Source organism: Pempheris klunzingeri, chromosome 9 (assembly GCF_042242105.1).
Source record: "Pempheris klunzingeri isolate RE-2024b chromosome 9, fPemKlu1.hap1, whole genome shotgun sequence".
NCBI classification, from domain to species: Eukaryota; Metazoa; Chordata; class Actinopteri; order Acropomatiformes; family Pempheridae; genus Pempheris; species Pempheris klunzingeri.
In genome coordinates, this window is record NC_092020.1 from 14,518,199 (window position 1) to 14,543,992 (window position 25,794).

A 25,794-nucleotide genomic window follows, 5' to 3' on the forward strand; every position below is an offset into this window, starting at 1 on the left:
ATGGTGCTTTGTAGGCAGAGGATCAGCACCTTGGACAGCAACAGCAGAGATGAGCCCTGCCAGTGCCGTCTCAGCACCAAAACTGACAAGCAGTGGGACACAGAACAGAGCAGAAGCCAGAACTCTCACATCACCTGTGAGTGCTGTGACACAACTGCTGCCTATCAGCAACAGAACCCTTGGATTATAAAAGAAGGTAGGAATAGCACTGCTTCTGCACAGCAGGAAAGTCTTCAATTCACACCTTCTGTTGAATCACTGGAGTGACATTTGTTAATACAACAACCCTGTGGGGTTTTTTGGCACAGCTGAGTCCTGAGTGTGTGTGTGAGTGTGTGTGTGTGTTTTGCCCTTCTGGTACTACACACCACAAAATAATGCAAACATGTTTCCTGGAATGATGCTCTATTTTCAAAGAATTATGTTAAAATGATACCTTAGCACATACTAAACAAGTTGTGTGCGTCTCAGGAGTGCCGGACGGGGGTGGGGGGCGCCACTCGGGGATGCAAAATAGTACCGGCTTGCAGCAGCGCCCCTCCAGCAGCTGGTGCTCTAGGCGACCGCCTATATGGCCTATGCCTAGAGCCGGCCCTGCTTCTTACAGTGCCTGGACACTAAGGCAAGACACATTTTTTCACATGTGTATTTATTTACATATAAGACTTTTTATAGATTAATTCAACAATACTTAGATTCCTTAAATGCTGGGTGAGCTATGGTGATGCTGGATGTAGTTTATCATGGTATGAAAGACAGAGAAAGTATACCTGTTAAAGCCTTTTCTAACCTGCTAGATGTTTACATGATGTGGTGGAGGAAAAAAGCAATGACTCATAATGAATGTGAAAACTGTAACAAAGGACACATTTTTACCGTAGTCCTACATTTACATTTTACAAGGAAATAAAAACAGGTGGAAATCCAGTGATTCCTTCATTGTCTTCATCTGAGCCACATGATTACCAGCAGTTGAACTGATTTTTTTCGAGGCCAGCAAATCTGTTTATTTTGTATTTGCCATTAATGTGAACAGCAATTACAATTTGGTGTCAGTCAAGATGAGATACTAAAGGCAAAAACATTCATTTCAAACATTTTTTCATGCACTCCAAATGTCCAAAATATAAATGCAGGTATTCTGCTACATCAACATACAAAAATTTTTTCACTGAGTGAGAAATCTCCATTTCAATAGCACTTATTATAAAAATTGCAGTACAAAAATTTTTCCTTAATATCAGTAATCTACTGGGTAGGTTTTGTGGTGATTAGTTAAAACTTTTATTACCTATTTACCTCTGGAGTCTTGCCTATAACTCATGATGCATGATGGGGATGTAAATATCATGGGAAGTATTCTTCAGGACTTTCTTAATGCCACTTCAGAGGCTTCATGTGAATGTGACACACTGCATATGTGAGTGTGTGACAGAAGGTGCCTCATTAGCTGTCTGTCTAGTCCAGAGGCGGTCGAAAGGTTACACAACATTTCTGTGACTCTAGATGAGAAATGGAGACTGATTTCTGCTGGGACAGCCAGCACTGTGAAATCCTCACGGGCAGTGACACACGGAGAGAGGCACAGACAGATGAAACACACACCCATCAGTCCTCTCTGTTGACACCCCAGGATGCAAAGCCCTGGGGAGTAAGTAACCACATCACTGGAGCACACATACATACATGTCTATATACAGATATGTCTAACTGCGCTCACACAGTCGGGCAGACACATGTGTACACAGCATGTGCAGGCCGGTAAAGCAACCAGACGTAAGCAGAAGCAAATATGCAAATACAGTTTCACATACATACACGTTTGCATATTGACCAAAACAGGTGGACAGTCACAACTTTGCAGATGTGCACAATACACAAGCGTGTGCACTCACACATTCACATACATGAAGACACTCATGCATCTACGCACAAATACAGATGAGACATACAAACAAACACACACAAGCACAGCTGACTCACATCTTATGACAACATCTTTGGTGTGCCAGAGTTCATTCGGTCTCTCCAAACTGGCTCTACACTAAGGTTTTCTGACACACACACACACACACACACACACACGCACACACACACTTGGAGTCCACAATATGTATCACAATACAAAAATATGGATCTGAAAATGGATGGCTTAAAAAACATGATCAATTCTGTCTCCTACTTAATTCATACATACGTCAATGTTGATTTAAAAAAGTATTTTTAGACACACACACACACCATAATTATTTTACATTGCTGTTGCATATGATTATTGCTCCTTAATCATTCCCACAGTGCGTTATCTGAAGGAGACAGAGCTGTAACTCTGTCTGGCAGGCTTGAGTTTCAAACAACCAGTGGCCTTTTCTTCTCATCACGTCAGTCAGACGAAAACAAAAGGAAAATCAGAGTGGGCTGTCTGGATTGAAGTATCATGTTAGAGGTCAATAAATATTTTGTGTGTGTGTGTGTGTCTGCAGTGCAGTGCGTGGCTGACATTGAACTCTGTTTTAATTAACACATGACCCTGAAAGTCATCTATCCCAGAATGCACTGGGTTGGGCTGGGTTTATCCATGTCCACTTTCTCCTAATCCCTCACTTTACTCTTCTTTCCATCTTTGTTTCCCCTCTGTAAGTTTTGACAAAATTTCCAGCGACTCTTCTCCTCTGATCCTGTCAGAGTCTTTCCATCTATTTTGCTCTTGGTACTTCATGATGATTAAAATATCAAATAACAGAACTCTTGCATTATTGACGAGAAAGGATTTTTTTCAACAGATCAGTTAAAGATTTGACTGATTCTAAGAAAGTTTGCCTCTGAAAGCTCCTTTTGCTTCCATCGATAAACCAAACCCTACGAGGTTATCTAGGTTTCACTTAAAGTGCTGGTGGTAGCATTAGTAGGCTAATAGTATTAACATGAGTGAGACCACTGACTTTGTGTTTTCCTTTGAAGCTTGCGTGAGATTTGATTCCCTTTGCTCTATCCCTGCCTTTATCACCATTAAAAAAAAAAAAAAATCCTTAGAATAACAAACAGATTAAGATTAAGCCTGCAGGCCTTAGGAGACAGGGCTGTTTCCTCTCATTTATTAAATATTTCTGCACCAAGCCAAATTATGCAGACTTTAATTATGAGCTCAACAACGGCTGAGAAAACAAAAACAACTCTCACACACACAAACAAGCTCTAAAATTGGGTAAATACGCACAGAGATGCAGCAAATGTTTTCTCCTTTCACTTTCTGCCTCCTCTCTCTCACTTTCTCTCTGTCTCACACACTAACTGACACACACACACACACATGCACACACACTGTGCAGCTGCCCACGGTCGTCTGGGAAGGGACCGGCAGGTTTCCAGCCCGCGAGAATTTATGTTTCCGAATGATTAGAGGCGAGGAGGACGGGACGATCTCAGAGGCAGCAGCTGCCCGCCCCACGGCTCCAAGTGGAGCAGAAAATCAGGATAATTTCATTGTGATAATCAGCCTCCCGTTATCCCCGTCACTTCAACTCATGGAGGAGGAGAGAGGAGCACGAGGGAGAGGGAGTGTGTGACAGGGAGGGAGAGAGAAAGGGAGCTGGGAGAGGAAGGAATAAAAATACAAAAGAGAAAATGTGTGCTTCATGCCTGGTTAGCTGCAGAATATATGCATGTGTGTGTGAGTGTGTGTAGGAGTCTGTGTCTATATTTTGTGTGCTGCGTGCTTATCTCAATATACTTGCGAGAACCTGCATTCACTCCCACATCCCTCCTCCAACCTCTTTACTGTCATTTCACGCAAATCACAAAATCCAGCGGTGTAGTCTTGCATTTATTCGTCCATGTTTTAAGATGTCAGTTGCTGAGGTTTCTGCCTGGAGTTTTGTGTTGTGGTGTCCAATCGAAAACTGTAATTTGTAAATTCTACAGCAGAAACAGTGTCCCAGTTACTCTGGATAATCCGCAAACCTCGCTGTTAACAGTTTTTACTGGAACTGGAACTAGAAAGTCCCAGTCAAAACTGTTCACAATGAACTCTCATAACCTGGAAATTACTCCTTTTCAGAGTTTTAAATTCATTTTTTAAGAAGCACAAACTTCATCCTCTTCAACTTCACTGTACTGGTGTGAGGCACAACTTTCAGACTTGGATTCTAAAGATGTCTGCACATAAAATTCAACCTCGATACTACTATGCAATTGTTATCACAAGGGCTAATTTTGACAACTGTTCCATCCATTGGCCAGATGGTACATTTGCCATTAAATTATTTGACATACAAGTGCATACATGTTTTTAGTGATGTCATCAGTGCAGTAACCCTAAATATCAACGTTTACATAAAACCTCAATCTAGAATTGTAGTTTTTCCTCATCAGTGTGTACTTGTTATCTTGCTAAATCAGTGTTATGTGTAGTTATTTTTTGAATATAGAAAGCTGCCAAGCTTGTAGACACTAAACAGTAAAGCCGTCTATCAACTGCTTAGTTCTCACCTCAACTAAATGTTATCCAGAGGTCATTTGGTAGCACAGCACAGATTTCTCAGCACACAACTTCTTCAGAAGTGTGAAGTTCTCAGCTGTGATTTATAAACCACCTCATCACCATCAGTGTGTTTGTGTGGGGGGATGTTAATGAGTTTATGCTGCTCTTAGCTCACTCTTTCCCACTCTTATTGCGTTTGTCTCTTCTTTTCTTTCTTCTTTCTTCTCTTCGCTCCTTCTTTGTATGCAAATCAGAACTTCTGTTCTCTTTTTCTTGTCCTTACAGACTGATACAGATACAGCTTGCTGGATGCAGTGGCACTCATGTTTAATCTGTTTGCTTTGTTAAATAATTGATTATTAATAATGATTTCTATCTAAACACAAAGTTTAGACAGATGCTCTGTATGTTTCTCTCTCTGCACCAGCAATGTAGCATTTGGTCACTGAACCTGGTGTCCCTCACAAATGGATACACTCTGGTCTTTGTTGATGCTCCCATGAGCCTGTGTGACCTGCTAGTCACCACTGTCTGTCTGATCTGTGTACAGATGCAGCACATGTACACAGACAAAGAAACACACCCTGGGTTAGACAGTGGCCTTATGGCTGACAGAGAGTTTGACACTGGAAACATGTGGCTGTGACACATGACAGAGTGGATGCTGTTTGAGTGTCCATTCAGACTAAGAAACTGTCAGTCGTGTCAGGTGATTCACTGATAGGTCATGACAAGCAGCACTACACTGAAAAACACCTACACAGAACTGGTGTGTGTGGAAATTTGTGGTTTTATGGTTTTACTGAGCTTTACAAAGCTAGCTCTAGCTAGCAGCATTGATGTTTCAGGTTTTATGGACTGAATGTATGCACCAAAAAAACAGGTTTTGCTTATTGTTACTTCATTTGGATGTTTGAGCTTCACTGTGCAGAGGATGCTGTTTTCACATTCAAGGGGGCAAATTTCTCTGTGATCACTGTAAGTTTAACATGTGTACAAACGGATATGAATTAGTGACATCAAAGCCAGATTAGAAGATAGCTATGGTACAATACACATCTTAAATCACCCACTCAACCTACACAGAATGGACTTTTCAGGGAGACATTTTGTGCCCAACTTTTGAAATAACCAACATTTGCACATGTATAGATTTTTCAATCTGGGAGAAGGAGCAGATGTAATTGTGAAAGATGTGATAGATTTCTTAACTAAAAAAAACATCTGTTTCTGGCTTAAAACACGTCTGGAGGCGATCCCTAAATACAGAATAGACGTTCAGATGATCTCTGATAACATAACATGATGTCCTGGGTTAGTTCTCCTATTAGCGCTCTCCAGTGGAGGCACAGAGACACTGATCACTGATCGCTGTGACACACAGCAGATCTCTCTACATCTGCCAATTTAATTGTGGCCTATTAGTGTGATACCCTACAGCCCTCTATGGGGAGCTGGGTACTGTAGCCTATATATAGCATAACATGCAGAAGTTGTAGAAAGTGCAGAGATTTTAAATTACAATTTACAGTCCCGATCAGGAATATTATCACAGCGTTCATATACACATCACTCCGTTTGTAATAAAAAGCCATTCCTGAGCAGACCAGCACCAGAACACTGGTAAAAATAAAACTTGCTTTCAAACTCCACGCCTCCGCCGCACCCGGGCATCCCTACTCCCTCATCCCTCACCCTGCCCCTCCCTCCGCCTTCCTCCTCCTCCTCCTCCTCCTCCTCCGGAGAGCCGCTCCGCTGACCGCCGCTCCCCGTGACGCCTCGACCGGAGTCACAGAAAACGGACACCGGCCACATGCGCCCTCTCACCGGGTCCACGCTCTTGGTGAAATTGCAGCAGAGGTCTTACTTCCCGCCTGATATTGAGGGCTACTGATGGGAGACTCGGTGCTCTGACATATCGGTGTGTGTGTGTGTGTGTGCTGTTCTCCTCCCCAGCTGAACAGCCGACAGTAACAGGAGGCTGCAGGAGCGCTCAGTCAGACCAGGAGGACACCACCATGAAGTTTGCGGTACACCTCCTCCTCCTCCTCCTCCTCCTGTGGGTGTCCTGCCCGCGGTCCTCCGCCGACATCCCCGGTAAGAAAACATTTCTGACTAACCTTTCCACTACAGTAATGTTTGTGTTTGAACGACAAGGCGACAACATCACCACAGACCACAGAGAATGTGGTGCAACATTCAAGTCTGAAGAAGCTTTAAATCACTCACTCATAACCCCTGATGACCTGGTCACCCAAAAAAGGACAACCTGCTCTCTGCTTATCCAAGAGTAGTTCATTGCTGTTAATTTAGCACCTTGTTACTGTTATTCTTACTTTGCTCCACAAAACCAAAAGGAGTAAAATGTTTCTACATGAAGAAAACATTTCCCCATTTCATCTCTATGATAAAAACTAATGAAATTGAGTGAAAGATTAAGATTTGAAGATTTAAAATCTGGAATTATAATTATAGTGGCAACAACAAAAATGCTATTTGGAACAAACACAAGTAATCAGATGTTATCAGTTATTTCACCCGGCTTCACTGAACTTCTGCTTCAAGCTGAGGAGATTATGAGCACCACATAGTATCAGTTCAACAATAACCTTCAGGGTTTAGCACTGTTTGTGCTGAAGTTCATGTGTTAGGGACACAAACAGGAACACAGGTGTCGGATGTCAGCGTCCAGCTCTCGGCACCTCTCACCGAGTCCTTGAAAGCACAGGCAGAGGTGATGCGATGGGATTAAAGCGCCCTGTAAGTGATTACAGTCGGTGGTTTAATGTTTGCTTGTACTTTGCTTTCGCCTGAGTCCAGTCAGATGATGTCAGACAGGTGTGCAGCCAGAGGAGAAACCAACAGCAGGTTAAAGGTCCAAACTCCTCCTCAACCCCACACACACCTTTTGCTAGATGTCCCCTGAGTCTGAAATTACAGCAGTCGCTTGTCAATATCACTGTCTCTGTCCCTCCAGAGGGAAGATCATATCACCTCAGACTGAGTGGGGCCCAGCATATGGATACAGATATATTATCTCTATCCCTTCCCTCCATTTGTAACTCTGTGCAGTGCTGTATCACTGCTGCCTCTCTCTACAGCTGGAGGCCTTTTGTTATGACCACTGGGGTTCTAATGGATTAAGATTAGCTGGATTTGGATTGAAGCGACTTTTTTTTAGTCAGTTTTGTGTGTTATGTATGTTCTTTTTGTGTTGTAGATATTCTGTTCACATGATCACATTAATGCCAGATTTGTTTATGCTGTTGGGCCAAATGTTTAATTATCAGAATACAGCAAACTAAACACTTTCCTATTTAGATTAGATTAGATGTAAAAAAATAGATATGTATTTATAAATAAGAGAAACAAAATAAGAATAACCAATGGAATTATCAGCAAACATACATACAGGAATTTCACAATAAAAAATATATGTTAAGACATTCTAATAATAAAATTTGTGCTAAACATGAATATTCCAGCTTTCCGCCTCAATGTTCGCCATACGCAACTTATTCAAATCAAACAAAAATTGAATATTTAAAAAAAAAAAGAAGTGAAAAACGGTCCGAATACAACAAAGAAAACAACACAAATCAAAAACACAACACAACTAATCACCCTCTCTGATCATCCATCCAATATCCATTCAATATGTTACTTTTACACTTTCAGGAGGGTTACTGACCAAGGCGCTGAAACATGTTGTAAAAGTTTTAACCCTGTTTTATTTACATGGAGGCTCTCGCAAAGGTCACCTCATCAGGAAAAAGAACTTTAAAGCAAATCTCATTTGTCTGTATTTATTCTCAAACTGCACCTTTCCCAAAGTAGCTGGAAATTTCTTCAAAGACCTACTTAAATGACAATAATGTCACTCTTATGTTTTATTAGGATGTTTTGAAACTGTTTTGAACAGTAATTAGAAGATAATCAGTTGTAACTGTCCTTTTTCAGGCCTGTCCAAGGTGAAGGTAGAGCATTTCTGTTGATTTTTTTGTATTGATTATTAATTGACAGGGTTCTGTAAGCCAAATTGCCCATTGGGGACATTAATGCTTTGCTCTATTCTACTTTATTCAGCAGTTAGTGCAAAGCATTGTAATGAAAAGTCGTTAATCCACATTCCCCATCTTTGTTCCAGCTCCAAGTGAGTTTGTGTCCTTGGCAGAGATGGAGGATGCCCTGCTGAAGAACCTTTTCCAAGGTTACCAGCGCTGGGTCAGGCCCATCCAACGCGCCAACGACACCATTAAAGTACGCTTCGGACTCAAGATCTCCCAGCTGGTTGATGTGGTGAGAACACACCTACAATAACAAACACATATCCAAGCACCTCTGCCCTTGTTGTCTGTATTTATTCCAAAGCAATTTCTCTAAAAGTGCCCACACAAGTGAACCTTTACCCTTACTTTACCTTAAACCAAATGGCCCCACGAGTCAAACTTCACATTTTTGAATTTAAGTTAAAAACATTGAGTGACATGCCATCCGCGTCATCATGTTTTAAATATTTAGCTGAATATACGCATGGTCCATCTTCAGTGACCAGATGTAAAATATGAATGTGACATACACAGCATGGAGAATGTTTTTATTGGTTTTGAAGCTACTTAAGGAGAACTGAGGTTAGAGATTAAAGAGTTAAAGCCAACACTTTAACCTGTATCCTAAATAAACACCTTAATCCTATACTTGACATCATCATCAGACAAACCAACAACAAATTGATTTTACTAGTCATTACTGTAGTCAAAGCCTGATATATTTTAGTCTTCAATGTAACACTGTAAGTTTTTCTCCAAAAATAGTTAAAACACATCGATGAACCACACTGTTGTGCAGGCTGACACTTTACTTCAATTCCATGATCATGGGCACTTTAGTGTATTTAGAGTCATTGTCTTGCTGTCAAATAACTTGTTAGTGCACTAAAACTACTGGGCTCAGCTGAGGAAATCACTAAGCTCTGAATTTAGAATTTAACTTTGATTTAATGAATGAATGCATTGCACAATATATGCGTGCATACGCAACCTGCTTTTGAAGATTTATTTCTTCTTAGGAATCAAAGAGAGACAATCACATACAAGTCAGACGGTATTTATGGATGGCCTAACTCACTCCACTGTTGCCCATAAAGTTGGAATAATTGTTTTATTTATCAAGAATAAATCACATTGTCACAATCATTTCACGAGAAGAGGTAAAAAACATTTTATTCCAACTTTATGGGCAACAGTGTATTTATGGAATTTGGTGACAAAAACAAAAATCAAAAAAAACAACAGCTTCATCATTGAACTGCAAAAGTCCCCTGTAAGCCTCAAGCCCTGTAGTCTCAGTCAAAATATGAGAAGTTAACACACAAGAAAATGTAACAAAAAGAAATTAAGGTTCTTAGTTAGATATGTTTTTTTTTTCTTGCGTCATTGTTTTGTGTCAGCAGAGGGGTGCCGCTGTCTGCGGTGCTGAAACCAAACAGGCCACTGTGTGTGTGGAGCTCTCCGTGGTCCTGAAATAGATGAGGAACACTCTCTTCATATCTACAATCACACTGTCTCTCTCTGGAGTGTTGCTTTAATATTTCAGAGGCTGCTGTGATAGGTTGAGATGGTTTAGGTGTTCAAGGGGAGAAAACGGAGGATGCTAATGGAGGGACCACTCCTTTTGGCTTGAAATATTTATCTTTAACTCTTCATCATTCCGCCTAACACGTGTGCTGGGCAAAGACAATCACTGATGAATTAAACAAAGTCCTGTTATTGCTCTGCAGAGAAGACAGATGTAGGTTGATGATATATTAGATTTTGGAAAAGACAGTGGGAAAGAGACACAACAGCTTGGCCACACTGTGGGTGTCCCCTGAGTCTCTCTAGCATGCTGCTGCATGGCTTTGTATTAGATTATGGTTCACCTCTGCTCTATGCCATCACCAAAACATCCAACTCAGTTTGACAGCTGGGGCCTGGTCTGGATACACGGCACAGCTACATCTTTGTATTTCTCTCAAGCCTTTTGCTTTTCCTCCATTTTTCAAACTTGGCTTCAGTGATGTGGAAATAAGCCTGTGTTAACCACTCTCCATCTCTCTATTTCTGTCTCCCTCTATTTACCTCTCACTGCATTTATATTGCTTCAGCTTGGTCCACTGCACCCACCTCTGGTTTCATGTTCCTTGTTCTTGTTTGCTAAGGAAGTGGCAGAGACAGGTGAAAGATATCCTGTCTGATTTTTTCTTTTAACCAAACTTTTCACTTAGTCCTCTAATCAAATGGCTTTCATAGTTTTGTTTTTCTTGGTCCATTAATTAAGTGATGGTAGATTTCAATCATGTGTTTTGAATTTTGGTGATGCGAATACCCTTTTGTTCGACTTTTGAGTTGTGTGCCTGTTATTTTGCTTTTGGGTTTCTTCCTCATTTCTAAGCATTACTCTTTTTTTGTTGTTGTTGTCTTTGTTTTAGGACGAGAAGAACCAGCTAATGACAACTAACGTTTGGCTGTGTCAGGTGAGCAAGACATGAAAAAGAACCAAGGCTATATGGTCACAATCTGTCTTACTGTAAGAACAAACAAGCCAATATTTATCCAAACTGCAGTTGTCTGTTAAGAAGAAACATTATAATATTGACATGGATTAGTGTACAGACACACAGATACAAATCTATATGCGCTTAATTTGGTTCAATGCAGCTTCTTGACAAACAGCTTTTTCTTTTCACTCTGACAAATAGAAATATAGTTGATTGTATAACATAGTAATGGATTTCAAATAGCATTAACCTGGCAGATACACAGTAGGGGAATATACAGCGGTTATTTCCTTCTAAACAAGCCCTATGAAGGCTTGTTTCATTTTAGTATTTCTTCTGATTTCTGTATAACAGGTTCACCAAGACCAAGAACTTATTAACAAGATCATTTTTGATGCCTATAAACGCAAACAAAAGGATAGTATTGTTAAATATTGTATATAGGTCTAATGATACTTCGTGCTGTGTCCTGTGTTAACGTTGATCAGGAGTGGATTGATTATAAGCTACGATGGAATCCGGAGAAATACGGAGGAATCACTTCTATCAGAGTTCCCTCTGAAAATATCTGGCTCCCAGACATCGTCCTCTATGAGAAGTAAGGCTGCTGTGATGTGCCAGGAACCAACCGACAGATAATTACCTTCATGTAAAACTTAAAAAAAGACACTCTGTCAATATGAAAAGCAATAAAAAAGTGAATGTTATTTTTTTTTTCTGGCTGTTGCTCCATGTTTCTTCAGTGCTGATGGGCGGTTTGAGGGCTCCCTGATGACCAAAGCCATTGTCAGGTACAACGGTGCCATCACCTGGACGCCACCTGCTAGTTACAAATCTGCCTGCACTATGGATGTCACCTTCTTCCCCTTCGACCGCCAGAACTGCACCATGAAGTTTGGCTCCTGGACATACGATGGCAACATGGTGGACCTGATTCTGATAGACAAACAGGTAGATCGGAAGGACTTCTTCGATAACGGGGAGTGGGAAATCCTCAGTGCCACTGGCGCCAGAGGGAACAGGAAGGACGGCTTGTATTCGTACCCCTTCATCACGTATTCCTTCATTCTGAAGAGGTTGCCATTGTTCTACACACTCTTCCTCATCATCCCTTGTTTGGGTTTGTCCTTCCTGACTGTTCTGGTCTTTTACCTTCCCTCAGATGAAGGAGAGAAGCTGTCACTCTCTACCTCTGTCCTTGTGTCACTCACTGTGTTCCTCCTGGTCATAGAAGAAATCATTCCCTCTTCCTCCAAGGTGATCCCGCTCATCGGAGAGTACTTGTTGTTCATCATGATCTTCGTCACACTCTCAATCATCGTCACAGTCTTTGTCATCAACGTGCACCACCGCTCCTCAGCCACCTACCACCCCATGTCGCCGTGGGTTCGTAATCTCTTCCTTCAGAAGCTGCCGAGGTTGCTCTGCATGCGCGGACACACCGACCGCTACCATTACCCAGAGCTGGCTCCTGAAAGCCCCGAGTTGAAGCCTCGCTCCGGAGGAAGGAGAGGAGGCCAGAAGGCGAACATCGGAGCCCATGGACAGACGGCTTCTGAGGGGAAGGAGGACGAGCCCTGGGCGACCATGCTGGACAAGGCTATTTACTCTGTGCGTTACATCAGCAGACATATCCGCAAGGAACACTTCATCCGCGAGGTGGGTCAAGAAAGATTTAAGTGATCATTATAAAGCTCGAAGGGTGTAATGTTTATACATCTCGCTGTAATATTATCTCCCATATCTTCTATTTCCCAGGTGGTACAAGACTGGAAGTTTGTGGCCCAGGTGTTAGACAGGATCTTCCTGTGGGCTTTCCTCACTGTCTCAATACTGGGCACGATCCTCATCTTCACTCCAGCTCTGCAGAAGTTTTTGAAAATCCCTCCTCCAACTGCAAGTGAGGATCCACCCTCAAATTAGTGGCAATAACACACCACTTTCACAGGCAACTAATAATCCACCTTCAAGAATTAACATTTACCACTGAGCAAAAGGAAGCCACAGCAAACGGCAAACATTGACTTTTGATTTTTAGTTAAGTTAGTTAACAATTGCTTTCTTCTCTAGATCCTCTGTGTAAAATATCCTGTATGTCATATCATTTTTCTTCACATTATATCATATTTCAAATTAGTATGATAGCATGTTATTGTTTATTGATAAATAAAACAATTTTAGTGAAAAACAATGCAACCTGTGCCGCTTTACAGCTGCAACACATTGTGGCTTTAAATAGCATGCAGCTAGCAGTATGATAGATAACACATGCCGGCCAATTTAGATAGAAAAAATAATAAAAGGAACAAGCAATTTCATTCAGTGTACGATTACACTGTAGATAAATTGAGTTTCTAATTGCCTTTAATTTGATATATGTAGTAGACTTATTATCATATAATTTTTTCCAGAATTCATCTTGAATTCTCAATGTGGAATTATCACTTCAATAATGTATCCCGCTTATACATAACAATTCTGTCACAGTAATAAGAGTGAGAAACCCTTGATCTTGTAATCACATACCTGAAGCACAAAATACCTCTTACTGTAATGACTTTTTAGGAGGGCTTAGTAAAAAAAGACGTGATTAAATCTTCCAAGGTGCCAACAACATTTAAACTACCTTACACGTTCATTAGAGAAGCAACCAACATGTTTGCATATTCTTTAATGATATAAGCTATATATAGATAGGTTAGGTCAGTAAAGACAGTAAGTGATTGGTCAGAGCTCTAATTTATGATGTATGTGAACAGATTGTACTGTTTTTTGTTAGATACTGTTTCTTTGTCTTTCTCACCTTCCTTAAATACAAAATTTGATTTATTTCAGTAACTGCAATTAGTAAAACCATCTTAAGCAGCACAATATAAAGTGTAATTTAATGGACATTTATTTATTTCCTCTTTAAGCCACACAGATCTCAGAAGTACTGTATTTGCATTGTTCAAATGCAATGCCCTTTATCACACTAATAAAGTTGTTTTAAATACACAATGCTTTATTTGTCCCAATCAATGCCATATTTACCTCTGCTCAATTTAATGAACATTTAAATTAATGATGGCCTATTATGTATAATGTTAATTGTCTAGTCACAAAAATGGCACAGAAAAGAAAAGGACTAAATATAGAGATGGAATGGGTGAAGTGACAGCTCCACCCAGTGGTAAACCAGAGAGATGAAGAAAACAACAAGTACAAAGCACCACCTCCCAACCACACCCACATAAAAATGATTATTTTCTCCTGTCTTGCATTTAGATAAAACGCCATTCCCAAAAGATATGAAACATGTAAGATTTGTTAAGGATAGATATGAATATATCATTATAAGACAATGTAACTATGAAAAGCACCATTTCACTTGCTTTGACTCTTTTCTTTATTGAGTAAAATGTTTGATTGCAGGCATCACACCTCTAATTCACACATTTTTTAAAATCTAAATATATATGAAATATACTAACCTGTAGCGTCTACACTACAGAATGATACAAAAACAATATAATTTTTTCTCCTTTTTTGACTTACACTGGCAAAAAGTGGCATATTTCATATTCCCTTGAGGACTCACTGTCAATAAAAGAATGTACATGTCATTTTCCATCCAAAAACTGTTTATGAATTGTTTTTGTTTTATATTCTATATATTTAAATGGACTATGGTCATTGGTCTACAATAGCAAGTATACAATCCTATGCACCCTTTTAACCATAACTATTTCAATCTCTAATATCACTTGTGCTTACCACTACACACATACAGTTGTAGTGTTTAAAAGCAAAACTAATACATCCCTTCATAAGATTAGTTCAGGCTTGAGGCTCAGAATATGTTAAAATGTATTCCTGGTTGACCTGTAAATTGCAGAGTAAATGTTTGAGCTTTAACCACAAAGGAAACACTATTATTGTTGTTTACAAAATGTCTTTTCATATCAGTTTTCTCCTTTGTATTTGTTATTTGTGTCTTTCTGTCTGGCTGTCCAGGTGAGCTCGTGCATTGCGCAGCATCTCCATATACAGCCTGTTGTTTTCCCTACGACATAAACAGATACAGAAAAACAATTACACTTTTAAAGAAATGTGATTAATTAGATCTGTTCAAAAGCATTTTAAGTTATGGATAGTACAGAGAGCGGTGGTCATTATTGCAAATCATTTTGCTTATCACACGGCAAACAACTACTAAACCAAACACTAATTTGACATAAAATACTGATTTTAAAATGATATTATTAATTTAAAAATGATTTTACTGCCTCTGCCTGCTATACAGAAATGAACGACTGTACTGTAATTGACTCTAGGGAAGTGGTACTGCTCTATTTGGTCACATTAGCACCTTCAAATGGAGATATATGTTCATAAAAAGAATACACTGACTCAGCAAATCTGTTATAACAATACAGAGTAATTAAGTAATTCACTTGATGGATACTCCCTAATGTCAGGAGGAACACAGCACTAAAACTGCCTTTTATGAAGTAATGAAACTGAGAAGTACTAAATAATGGACAAAAAATGCGTAACAACTGGCACTTGTTCTGCCGTCTCACTCACGTTGCCACAGAACGATCAAACATCAGGTTACTCATGTCCATGTAGTACTGAGCATCTGTTCGAAGGGCTGTCCAGTACTCGTTTGCCTGAAGAAGAAAGACAAGGCGTCATAGAAATGCATCTTTAATGGCTGAAAAAGTCTTGGTATTTATATATATATATATATATATATATATATATATATATATATGGTATTTGGTCTATAAATCATGGCTTATTCTACGTATTGATTTACCTGTTCCTGAATGGTGTAGCCCCACTGGTTCTGAGAGTGGTGTGGATCCCAGTATCCTGACTGTCTCTTCAGCCTGATGAATCCCTTTGCCTCCTCTTCCTTCACGAATGGGGCGGCAAAAACCCCTGAAAACAAATTGAAAAACGGACGAAATGACAAGAGTGACGGGTCAAATGATCAAAATTCTTTTTAACATTTAAAATAACAAAGACATCAGAGCAAAGTTAATATGATTGGATCACATTTTCACTTTGGTTATAAAAAGTGTTATTTGAAGAAGTTCTGTATTTTGCATCTTGAATTTTTGATAATGTTTTTAAATAAACTGAATCCATGGTTAATGAACATGCATTAATTAAACACAATTAATATTCAAAAACATGTAGTCATTCATGATATTGTTTGACATACCACTCAAAAGAGCAAACAGGATCACAAACTGCATATCTATAAAAAGTAAAGTTTTAAGTTAATACACACACACATATATACTGTATACATGAATGAAATTCTTTTTTAAGAGAGTTGACTTCCTTTTGCCACCTGTGTAAATCTTAGCTCAATATATAATCAATGTCTATAAAGAATCACAGAAGTGTTGAGACTTACCTGCAGTGTGAGCAGGGAGCCGTTGATCAGCTGAATGTCTGAGTGTCTTCAGAGCTCAGAATCTCCCGTCTGAATGTGAAAGAGTTTCACCTCAAAAATCTGTGAAAGAAACTCTTTCACAGATTTTTTTTTTTTTAACCAGGAACCAGAGAGGAATGAATGGAGTCAAGCATCAGGTTGGCCACTCAAGGTAACCACTTATCTTGGTGCCAGAGCTCTGACTGACCATCCAAAACCACACACACACACACACACAGACACACACACACACACACACTGGTGCTTCTCTACAGGAATAAAGACGACCCTGTCTGGACTAACAGTCTGATGGCAAACAAATACATTACATAACCCAATTTTCAGCATTTTCCAGTCAACATGTTTGCAGTGAAAGTCAAGACAGTAATATGGTGTATGTCATTAAATACTGTTCAGTAAAAGAATATTCTGAAACTATTTATGTACATTTTTAAGATGTATACATAAAGGCACATTTTTTTTCTTTTCATAATCATATATTTTGATGCATAATATAATATGCTTTTTAAATAAAATGCATCACTATCTACTTTCCTAATATAAACATATTGTTGTAGTGTTGTTTTTGTTGTGAACCCTCTCTTGACCTGCTCTCACTCACTGACACCATATTGCTGAATTATTTGCGTTTTCCTGCTCAGACACAGAAATATTTGTGGTCAATGAAAATCTTTAATACGCTTTTTATTAATATTCAATACTTTTATGCACATCAACATTTCTTCCACTGGGTGGAGTCCTAACCACAGTTTTAGCTGGTAAAAGATTCATCGTTCACTGTTTCTGCACCAGAAATTTGGCAAAGAAAATGTTTTTAGTTTTTCAGAATTTAAGGAAAACGGTGTCAATGGATTAAAAAGAATATAAAAGAAAGCAGACCTATTCAAAAGTAGATGTTTGCAAAATAATGATATGAATTTACTGTAAAACTGTCTTGTACTACTGTATTTATATTATGGATCTAACTGAAGGAGAAAACATATATGCATGACTTGGCATTACCAAGGGAAGGGAATTTAACGCCTGTTTCTGAGTAAAGAAACACAGTGGGCCTGAAAGCTCAAAGCCTCGCAACTTAACAAAACACATGCAAACAGATTTAACACAAGAAGATTCAGAAAACATCTTCATCAGTTCGACAACACACACAGCATTTTAAAATACACGCTACAAGCGCACAAACATGCTGCAAATTCAGAAAACATCTTCATCCACTAGTCCACACATGTGCAGCATTTAGAAAACACGCAGCAAGTGCAGGCAACACAAAGCGTTACAGAAAAGTGCTGCAAGTACAGGAAAAGACAACCCAGTGTTACCAGAAGACACCAGTGCTGAACATGTGGATAGGCTTGTTATTGCTACAGATTGTGACTCATGAATTTGCTAATTTAATTTGTGCTGTCTGTATTTGCAGCGAGTTTTCTAAATGCTACATGAGTGTTGTCACATTGATGAGAATATATATATATATCATATATAAATACTTTTTAATCTGCTTGTGTTTTTTCTACTTGCATGCGTTTGCTTTCAGCTCTCAGGGCCACCGTACTGAGAGGCTCACTAAGACCTCAAAAATTTCAAAGCAGCTCCCGGGAGTATTAATTTGTGTTACTGCTTATCAAGGTGCTGGATTAAAGCTCAGATCCTTTAAAGTATGAGTTGGAGGCTTCCCTTGATTTTCTCTGTGTAATGTAATATTAACGCTCTCGCTCAAATACTGATGCAGCCGCGCGAAAATGACCATCTAAAAGCTGAGATGAGTAGATGCACAACGACAATAACGGAAAGTCCAACAGAACAAAACTCATATATAATTTAAACTCTTTCTATTTATGAACCTAAGCATCTCTAAGTATGTGCGTATAAATGTGACTGTATTTCTCTGCATGTAATTTTATGAGCCCCTCTTTGAATTCTCTTTGAATTCACTTTGACACACACACACACACACACACACACAGAGCTTGTTGTCCACCCACACAATGCACAACTCAGTTTTGTCGTGTTTAGTTTGTGTTTTCCACGCTGTGTGCCTCTCTTTGTCTCTGCCTCACCCTTGTGTGCACTGCTGACCTTTTCCACAATAAACTCCTAAGTGTGTGTGAGAGGTCTGACCTTTCTTTGACATTCCATAATAAACTGAGTCGCCACCTGTGCTTTGTAACAAAGACAAATGGCCGGCTGGCAGCAGGACAACAGAGGTGGAGCTGTTACGGGAGGACCAAGATGCATTTCATCGTGTGGCCGAATATTCACAGATAGCTAACAGCAACATATATTAGAGTCCAGAAAAATCCTCACATTAATTGTTGCTTTTATATTTTTTTCCAAATATGTCTGGCTAAGAACCCGTCATGTGTGGATGTATTTCTGGAAAGACCCCAAATATTTTCAAAAGTATGAATGTGCAGTTGCAGACACACACAGACATGCACTCATACACACACCTTAGCTCTGGGACCCTTGTGCTCTCTGTCACAGCAAAAGCTTTGCGTCTTCCACACATCAAAGGTGGCGCCTCAAAACTAAAACTCATCTGACCCCATTCTATCACACACACACACACATGCACCCTGCTGGGATAGGCGAATATTTCAAATATTTAATTTAGTTTAACTGGGAAAGAGGGATGAGGAGGGTGTTTAACAAAATATAGGATTAAAAATTTCAGCAAGCTTTTGTCATTTTTGAAGGAGTGTTGATTGAGATAAGAAGACACGTCATTGTCACAGACTGTCTGTTTTCACTTTTGATTGTGTGATGGTGCATCCACGTATGAGCAACACAACAATTACGTGTTGGCTAATTTCCTTTTAAGTGGCAGAGGGAGACAAGAGAGATGTGAAGCAATAAAAGGCACTGAGAGAAGAAGGAAAGACGCAATGATTGCTCCACAACAGTTAAGTCCATTAGCAGAACACTTCTCATTTATAAAAGATAGAGAATTAACAGCCCCGTCTGGACTTCACACTGTTTCCTGTGCTTAGTCTTTCCTCTCTGCTACTGCTCACCCCCTATCAGTGGATCCGCGTAGTTAAAAATGTCAAAATATGATTCAGATTCCCCCATTGTCCTATCATGGAGAAAGGTGGACAAAGTGCAGGCTCAAAATCTCAACAGAATCAAAATCAAAGCTCAAAATCAGACTGGATTCAGATTCACAGACACAGGACTTTTGAAACATTAACTAAATCTACAAAAATTACACTTTCTTTTTGATCTGTGATGTTTAAACAAATATAGTTTGGCTGTCACCCGGGAGCCAAACCTCTGTGGTGCTTCTGAGGAGTGCTCTCGCTTTGTTGTGCTTTACCTGATAATCGTCAAACATGTGTTAAAAAGAATCAGGTTTAATTTAGTCTCTGTCTCTGTGTTGTTTGGCTGTACGACATCAGAGTCTGAGCTGTTAACAGTGAACTGGTGGCGAAACTCTATTATTTGAATGGGGAGATGTTTTTTCTTTTTTTTTTTTAAATATGTGTGTGCACTCTTTTCTCTGGTGTGTGACAGCATCTGTTAGCTGTTTGCAACCACTTCCCCCAAGAGGCAAAGTAATGTTGAGAGCTCAGGAGGAGGCAACACATGGGGAGAAAATATATCTTTACAGTGAAACAGATTCACAGACTCACTGCATAAACACACACACTAAAATGTTTGAATACTGTGTGTATATCCAGATGTACATCCTATAGGAGTTATATTGTTATGCCACAAACCTATAAACCTATGAGTGATCCATCTTCACACAATGTCAGCAGCTCTTCGCATGTCATGCTATCAGACTTTGGTGGTTTTTTCAGTTCTGAAATTGATTTGACATTGCTCTCATTGTACGTGTCATTTTGACATACATGGGAAAACAAATCACTTCTAATCCTGGGCTGCAAGATTAGATAAATTAAAGTTTATAATAAACCGGATTTCATGGTTAACAAACTATAAGCTGAGAGTTTTATCATACTGTGATGTTTGATTTCCATGTCAGTGTGTAAAAGTGTTTTTGTAAGTCCTGTGGTGGGTGCGTCACATCGTGTTCTAAAGTAGGAAAAATGTTTCATTTTGGATTTCTTTACATTATTTTTTATTTTTCTGATGACTTTGACGTTGTTTTACATTCAGCTATCACTGCTGGTGACGCAGAACAGTGCAGCTGGTGGTTTCAGCACTACGGACAGCTCTTCATTCAACTGCAGCAAAGTTATTGGCAGTTTTAACCAAACTTTTTTAGCTTTTAGTTCACAGTTGGCTCTGTGTGGTTCCCTTGGTAAAATGAGGATTAGTTTAATGTCACTGCCTCCTCGCCAACTAGAAGTTTGCCCAGTGAGAGAAAGTACAAGGATGAAGGTTGTGATCAGAGGTTTCAGCGAGCACACTGTGGCTGTCGGCCCACCTACAGCAAAGACAGATATGGGATTCTGTACCAAATCACATCCAAGAGCATAAATCTCCTCTGATGGGGCTCCAGACTTCGGAGACGTAGACACGTGGGGTATGAAAAATAGCAGGAACTGGTCTAATACCACAGACACAGGACTGCTTCTTAGATGATACGCCCCCTTTTCCATTGAGAGGAAGTGAGTGTGAAAAAGGGAGCCAGGCGGTGAGAACATTTGCAAAAATGTGCAGTGTTCCCGCTCATCGCCTGTTGGATCCTATTTCCGACTGGAATTATTTATGGACTGGAATAAATAGGTCATATGATTATGAGCCAAGCTGGCACAAAAAGGTGACAAATACGACCAAAATGCAGTTGATGAACCTCTTTGTAATGTTGAGAAGTGGGAAATTGCAGTGCGACACATCACATTCATAAATGATAGTCTACAGCTGTGGGAGAAGGAGAGTTGAGTGGTGATCTGTGCCAGGGCTCCAGGCCTGGTCGTGTCCAGCACTGGGAAAAACAGTGAGATGAACTGTGTCGTTTTTATTTCTAGCTATGTCTCCATGGCCTTGTGTTTAATTTAAACCAAGCAGCTCAACAAACTGTGAATACAACACTGACACTTAATATATTAAGTTGATAAGGCAAATGTGTTAGCAAACCATTACTTATTTGCATATCCAACAGACAGCATTAGCATTAGCATTAATTTGGAGTTGTGTCTTTGCCCACATGATGAATGTAAATCCAAAACAAACTCTCCTTTTGGTCCGTTTTCCTTTAAATGCTCCACTACATTCCAGCTCATCACTAAACTGTGTGTGTCTGCAGTTTGGTGCTGGGCAGGTAGTGAACAGGGAAAAGCTGAAAAGAACCACATGCTGTGGCAGGAAACAATACATATGGTAAATGTTCTGTATTTGTAAAGCGCCAGGAGGAAGCTAAGTTGGAGGATACTATTCTTTCACACACACACTCACTCCGTGTGTTATACCCAAGGACACTTCGACATGCAGACTTGGAGAAGCTCAGGATTGAACCGTTGATCTTCCAATTGATGGACGACCCACTCCACCCACCTCGGAGCCACAGCTGCACAGACAGTAAAATGATCTCTAGCGTTAAGGGGAACGGCAGAGCAGGTGATAGTTCTCTGTGGGTTCATCTGAAACAACTCTTCACGTTAAGGTCACAAGAGAAAAAGTTATTATAAAGATATTGATTAAAACAGAAAAAAAGACTTCACAGTGATTTAAAATATCCACATAAAGCAGAAAAACCACTACCCTGCTTTATTTCTTTCAAGCATGTTGCTCCTCTGGCCACGCCCTCATTTGTGATGTCACATCAGCTGTTGGGGGACTTGGGGGGAAAAAAGAAAAAGCAATTCTTGTTTTGACAACTTTGATATGCCAAAAATAAACACATAAACAACCAAATAAAGCTAGCAATAAATGGATTATCAACAAATCACACAGTGCAGTTGAATTTTGACGTGCACGCACACACACAGTCTTTGCGTCAAAGCTTTACGTCATACCCCCCTGCTGGATGACGTCTTTACTCACGTCAGACAGGTGAGGGCAAGACACAGAACATAAAGGACTCTACAAAGTTAGTACAGCATACTCAGACACTGTAGTCACCTGTTAATGTCAATATTGAACTAAAAATCTTTGAAAAGGTGATTTCAGGATTAAAATGTCACACCAAAAGGAAGCTTGGTCAGCGTGCAATTAGGAGGAAATTAATGCCAGTCAAGATACGGTCGTAATTAATTCACAATTGAATACTCTGCTACAGCTCTAACCGTAGTGACCGCCTTTGTCACATAGTCCTAAAATAACTTCACAGTAGTTAGTGTCATGGCTTGGTTCACCTGTGAAGTTACCTGCGGCCATTATTTCCGGCTCGGACGCACGTCCTCGTGCAGCTCCGTGTGAGGGAATGTGTTCCTGAAGTAGCGTGCACGCGCCAATCTGAACTCCACACTCATTCCGGTCCGCCAGTCTGTGTTATCACACCCCCTCTGCCTCCCTCCTCTCCGTCTCTCTCCAGCCTCATGTTCACACCACCGCCAAGCCGGAGCAGAAGCCCTGTCTAGCCGACGCTGAGAGCCCGCTGCCGGGGGCCGGCGGAGTCCACTGAGCGGTGCCAGGATGCGGTGCCACAAGTTTAGGGGACCGTGTTCGATTGGATTTTACATTTTTGTGGCCATACTTTTCAAAGGTATGTTCTTGTGTTCCGCACCTAATTAAGTTCCCTGACTTCCTCCAACTACTGAATGAGTTTAAGATAAATGAGGACTATGGGAAATAGGTGATCCTACTATTCGTGTAGGGGTTTGGTATGTGCTTTGGTTAATCTGGAGTTTGTATAGTCCTTTATCTTTTAAAGGGACTAATTAATTAAGGGGCTATCAGTTTTAATTAATAAGTAACTTGTACTTTTGCATTAGAAACTATTGGAATTAAAGCCAAGATTCAAATCTGAATTTAATTGGACGCAATTTATGCTGCTTTCGTGTGCTCACTAGACTGAATCTCTGTGATTTGTTTAATAGAATCACAAATGTGAAATTGAATATCACTGGCCTCTGTATCTTTGAAAGAAAAATGTGAATTAGTTAAAGAAAAATCCACCTCTATCTGCACCCAAACTGTTTCTCAGCAGGTTGGTTCCCTCCTTTTCTTTTCTGCAAAAAGGGTGATTTTTATTACACTAAAAGTTATATTTAAACACTGAGTGCATGTCCGTGTGTGTTTGTGTGTGTTTGATAAGAGTGTGTGCGCTAACGTTCGCTCATTCGTGTGCAGTGAGATGTGCATGCATGGCTCTAATTCTCTCTTAAGCCCCATCCCATGATCATCACCATCAGCATCATCATCTGTAACATCTGGGTTGTTTACTTACCAGTTTGTGACACAGCGGCTTTGCTGAAGATATGCTTTCAAACCCTCTATGCTTGTGTGTGTGCATACAGTTTGAGTGTGTCCACCATGTGCAAATGTCAAACTGGCCACCTTCCACTGTCCTCACCTCTCCATACTGATCCAGTCAAAAGTAATCTTGTTGGGAGGTATTGGGGGAGATAAAGAGGAAAAATTTGAGAGGTTGGTGTTCAGTATTTGTACTGCCCTGTCAACGGTGTGAAGGCACCGCAGAAGACAAACATAAAGCTAAGCAAGTCATGCAATGTAGCACTGAGTTTCAAAATCACAGGGGTTTTCTCTTTTAAACAATGCAAACTTCAGCCAACAAGGTGAGAAAGTTTCTGTATTTTTAAATGAACTCTCTTTTAAAGAAGATACAATGGAAATGGAAACAATACACTGTTTGATAGATTGAATTTAGTGTCATGCTGGGTAACGTTTGACTGTTGGCAGGAGAATAGTCTTGCTCATAAGTCTTTGGGCATGGGGGTCACCGAACCAGCTTGACATATGTAGGCGAAATATGTTCACATTCACTGTACCATCGATAAGCAGCTGCAGTCTGTCAAGGAAATACAATACAGGGAAGACAGAAGCCCAAAGAGGCAATTTAGTTTCCTTGAAACGGAAGCATAATTTGTATATATTACTTATAGCCCCATATTCAGGTGCATTCAGGTGCATCAGAAATACAGTACATATACTCTTTATTTTCCTGACCGTCACTCAGAGAATCAGACCGGTAAGAGTGAAGTTGCCTGGCACAGATGCTGTAATAATATCCGCTTGATTTCAGTGCAACGCCTCATCTCTCTCGATGTCTCCCTCTGTCTCTTTCATTTAGTCTCTTTGTCTCTTGCAGGCTCTTCCACAGTCTGCCTTCCTCTTATTTTTTCCATGGTCAGCAGTATATACCACTTTGCCAGACTCTACGCTATTTAATCATGAAGTTTATGAAGTTTTTATGTTCCTTTTTCAACATTTCAGTGTTGTGTTAAAGTGGTGTAAATGCTGCCAACGGCACTAATGTGGTTGACCGGTTGTGCTGCCTTCAAATGATTGCAAAAGTTCAAAAGTGTGGATATATAGATGCCCTAAATGAACATAACACTTCCATATCACCTGTGGAGCTTTCTTTAGTTTTAGTTCCTATAAAGATTTACAAGGCATGGTTGATTTAGTTCAACATGGTGTAGAAGTGTGGATGTGGTAGCCAAGCACTCAGCAGTGCAGCACGGCGAAGGTCTTAGCTCCTGGATTAGGATTAAACCTCCAGTGGTTTTAGGGCTCTTAGCCCTCGACCATAGATTATAAACCTCTCCTATATGAATTCATCCGTCCAAAACACTATTAACACACAACACCATACGCTCTGATCCTCGCTCACCACTGTAGATTGTCACATGATGCTGGAACCGATGTGTTAATGGATGGGTCCATGGGTCGGCAGTAGCTTTAAGCATCACACACACAGAATGGTAGTGAGCACGTGTACGTGCACATTGAAACCAATTTACTCATTGAGAAACGCACACAGAGACACAGAGTTGTACAGAAACATGAAAAGCGCCATGAGTCTGTTCTGGAAAGTGTAGATGGTTGAAATCATTTATTTAAAATTGATCTTTTCAGGCTTACTTTTGTCCCAGTGGTCTCCTTTACTTTCCCTCCTGTCACCATGACACCCACTTCCCCCCCACATCATTGCTGATTTTATACATTACTTCTCATCAGAGCTGCCCTTCTCTTGCCCTTCTGGCTATTTTAGTGGCTGCAGCTTTCAGATGCCTAAACTGAAGGCCAATTTTACAATGTTAATATTGCCAAATTTCAACTCTAAGTATATGTTAAAGGACGCAGAATAATTAAATAAGTTGTTTGATGTGTGAAGACTGTATTGATTTAATAGTCAGGGTGCTTGTGTACCAAACTGACAAACTGGTATTTGGTGCAAGAATTGAAATGAACAAACTGACACTACAGAAAAAAATACAAGATTTAGCTCTT

General features: G+C 40.0%; 3 protein-coding genes across 3 annotated transcripts in view; 2 read left to right on the forward strand and 1 right to left on the reverse strand.

Annotated features, from left to right (window-relative positions):
- On the forward strand, positions 1 to 12,941 carry LOC139206805 (neuronal acetylcholine receptor subunit non-alpha-2-like). The gene is made up of 8 exons (XM_070836406.1): positions 1 to 196; positions 6,072 to 6,323; positions 6,437 to 6,577; positions 8,628 to 8,779; positions 10,950 to 10,994; positions 11,507 to 11,616; positions 11,762 to 12,677; positions 12,777 to 12,941. Exons 1-8 carry the CDS (start codon positions 1 to 3, stop codon positions 12,939 to 12,941), a joined length of 1,977 nt encoding a protein of 658 aa, XP_070692507.1.
- Positions 12,942 to 14,984: 2,043 nt separating this feature from the next.
- LOC139206806 (uncharacterized protein C3orf85-like) lies at positions 14,985 to 16,267 on the reverse strand. Its single transcript, XM_070836407.1, has 4 exons — positions 16,234 to 16,267; positions 15,823 to 15,947; positions 15,588 to 15,673; positions 14,985 to 15,063 (listed from the first exon to the last, which is right to left on the reverse strand). Exons 1-4 carry the CDS (start codon positions 16,265 to 16,267, stop codon positions 14,985 to 14,987), a joined length of 324 nt encoding a protein of 107 aa, XP_070692508.1.
- A 6,746-nt stretch (positions 16,268 to 23,013) lies between these two features.
- The window catches only part of LOC139206781 (neuronal acetylcholine receptor subunit alpha-7-like), a 34,223-nt gene continuing 31,442 nt past the window's right edge, over positions 23,014 to 25,794 (forward strand). The window contains exon 1 of the mRNA XM_070836371.1: positions 23,014 to 23,083. Coding sequence (XP_070692472.1) covers positions 23,014 to 23,083 — 70 coding nt within the window. The remainder of the gene's footprint in view (positions 23,084 to 25,794) is intronic.

Excerpts from the sequence above, each read along its gene's own strand:
- LOC139206805 (XM_070836406.1), top strand. The coding sequence starts at position 1 with ATGGTGCTTTGTAGGCAGAGGATCAGCACCTTGGACAGCAACAGCAGA. Across the intron at positions 197-6,071 it reads CCCTTGGATTATAAAAGAAG|CCATTCCTGAGCAGACCAGC; the intron begins GTAGGAATAGCA and ends TGTAATAAAAAG. Across the intron at positions 10,995-11,506 it reads CTAACGTTTGGCTGTGTCAG|GAGTGGATTGATTATAAGCT; the intron begins GTGAGCAAGACA and ends AACGTTGATCAG.
- LOC139206806 (XM_070836407.1), bottom strand. The coding sequence starts at position 16,267 with ATGCAGTTTGTGATCCTGTTTGCTCTTTTGAGTG. Across the intron at positions 15,948-16,233 it reads CCTGTTTGCTCTTTTGAGTG|GGGTTTTTGCCGCCCCATTC; the intron begins GTATGTCAAACA and ends ATTTGTTTTCAG. Across the intron at positions 15,674-15,822 it reads GCTACACCATTCAGGAACAG|GCAAACGAGTACTGGACAGC; the intron begins GTAAATCAATAC and ends TTTCTTCTTCAG.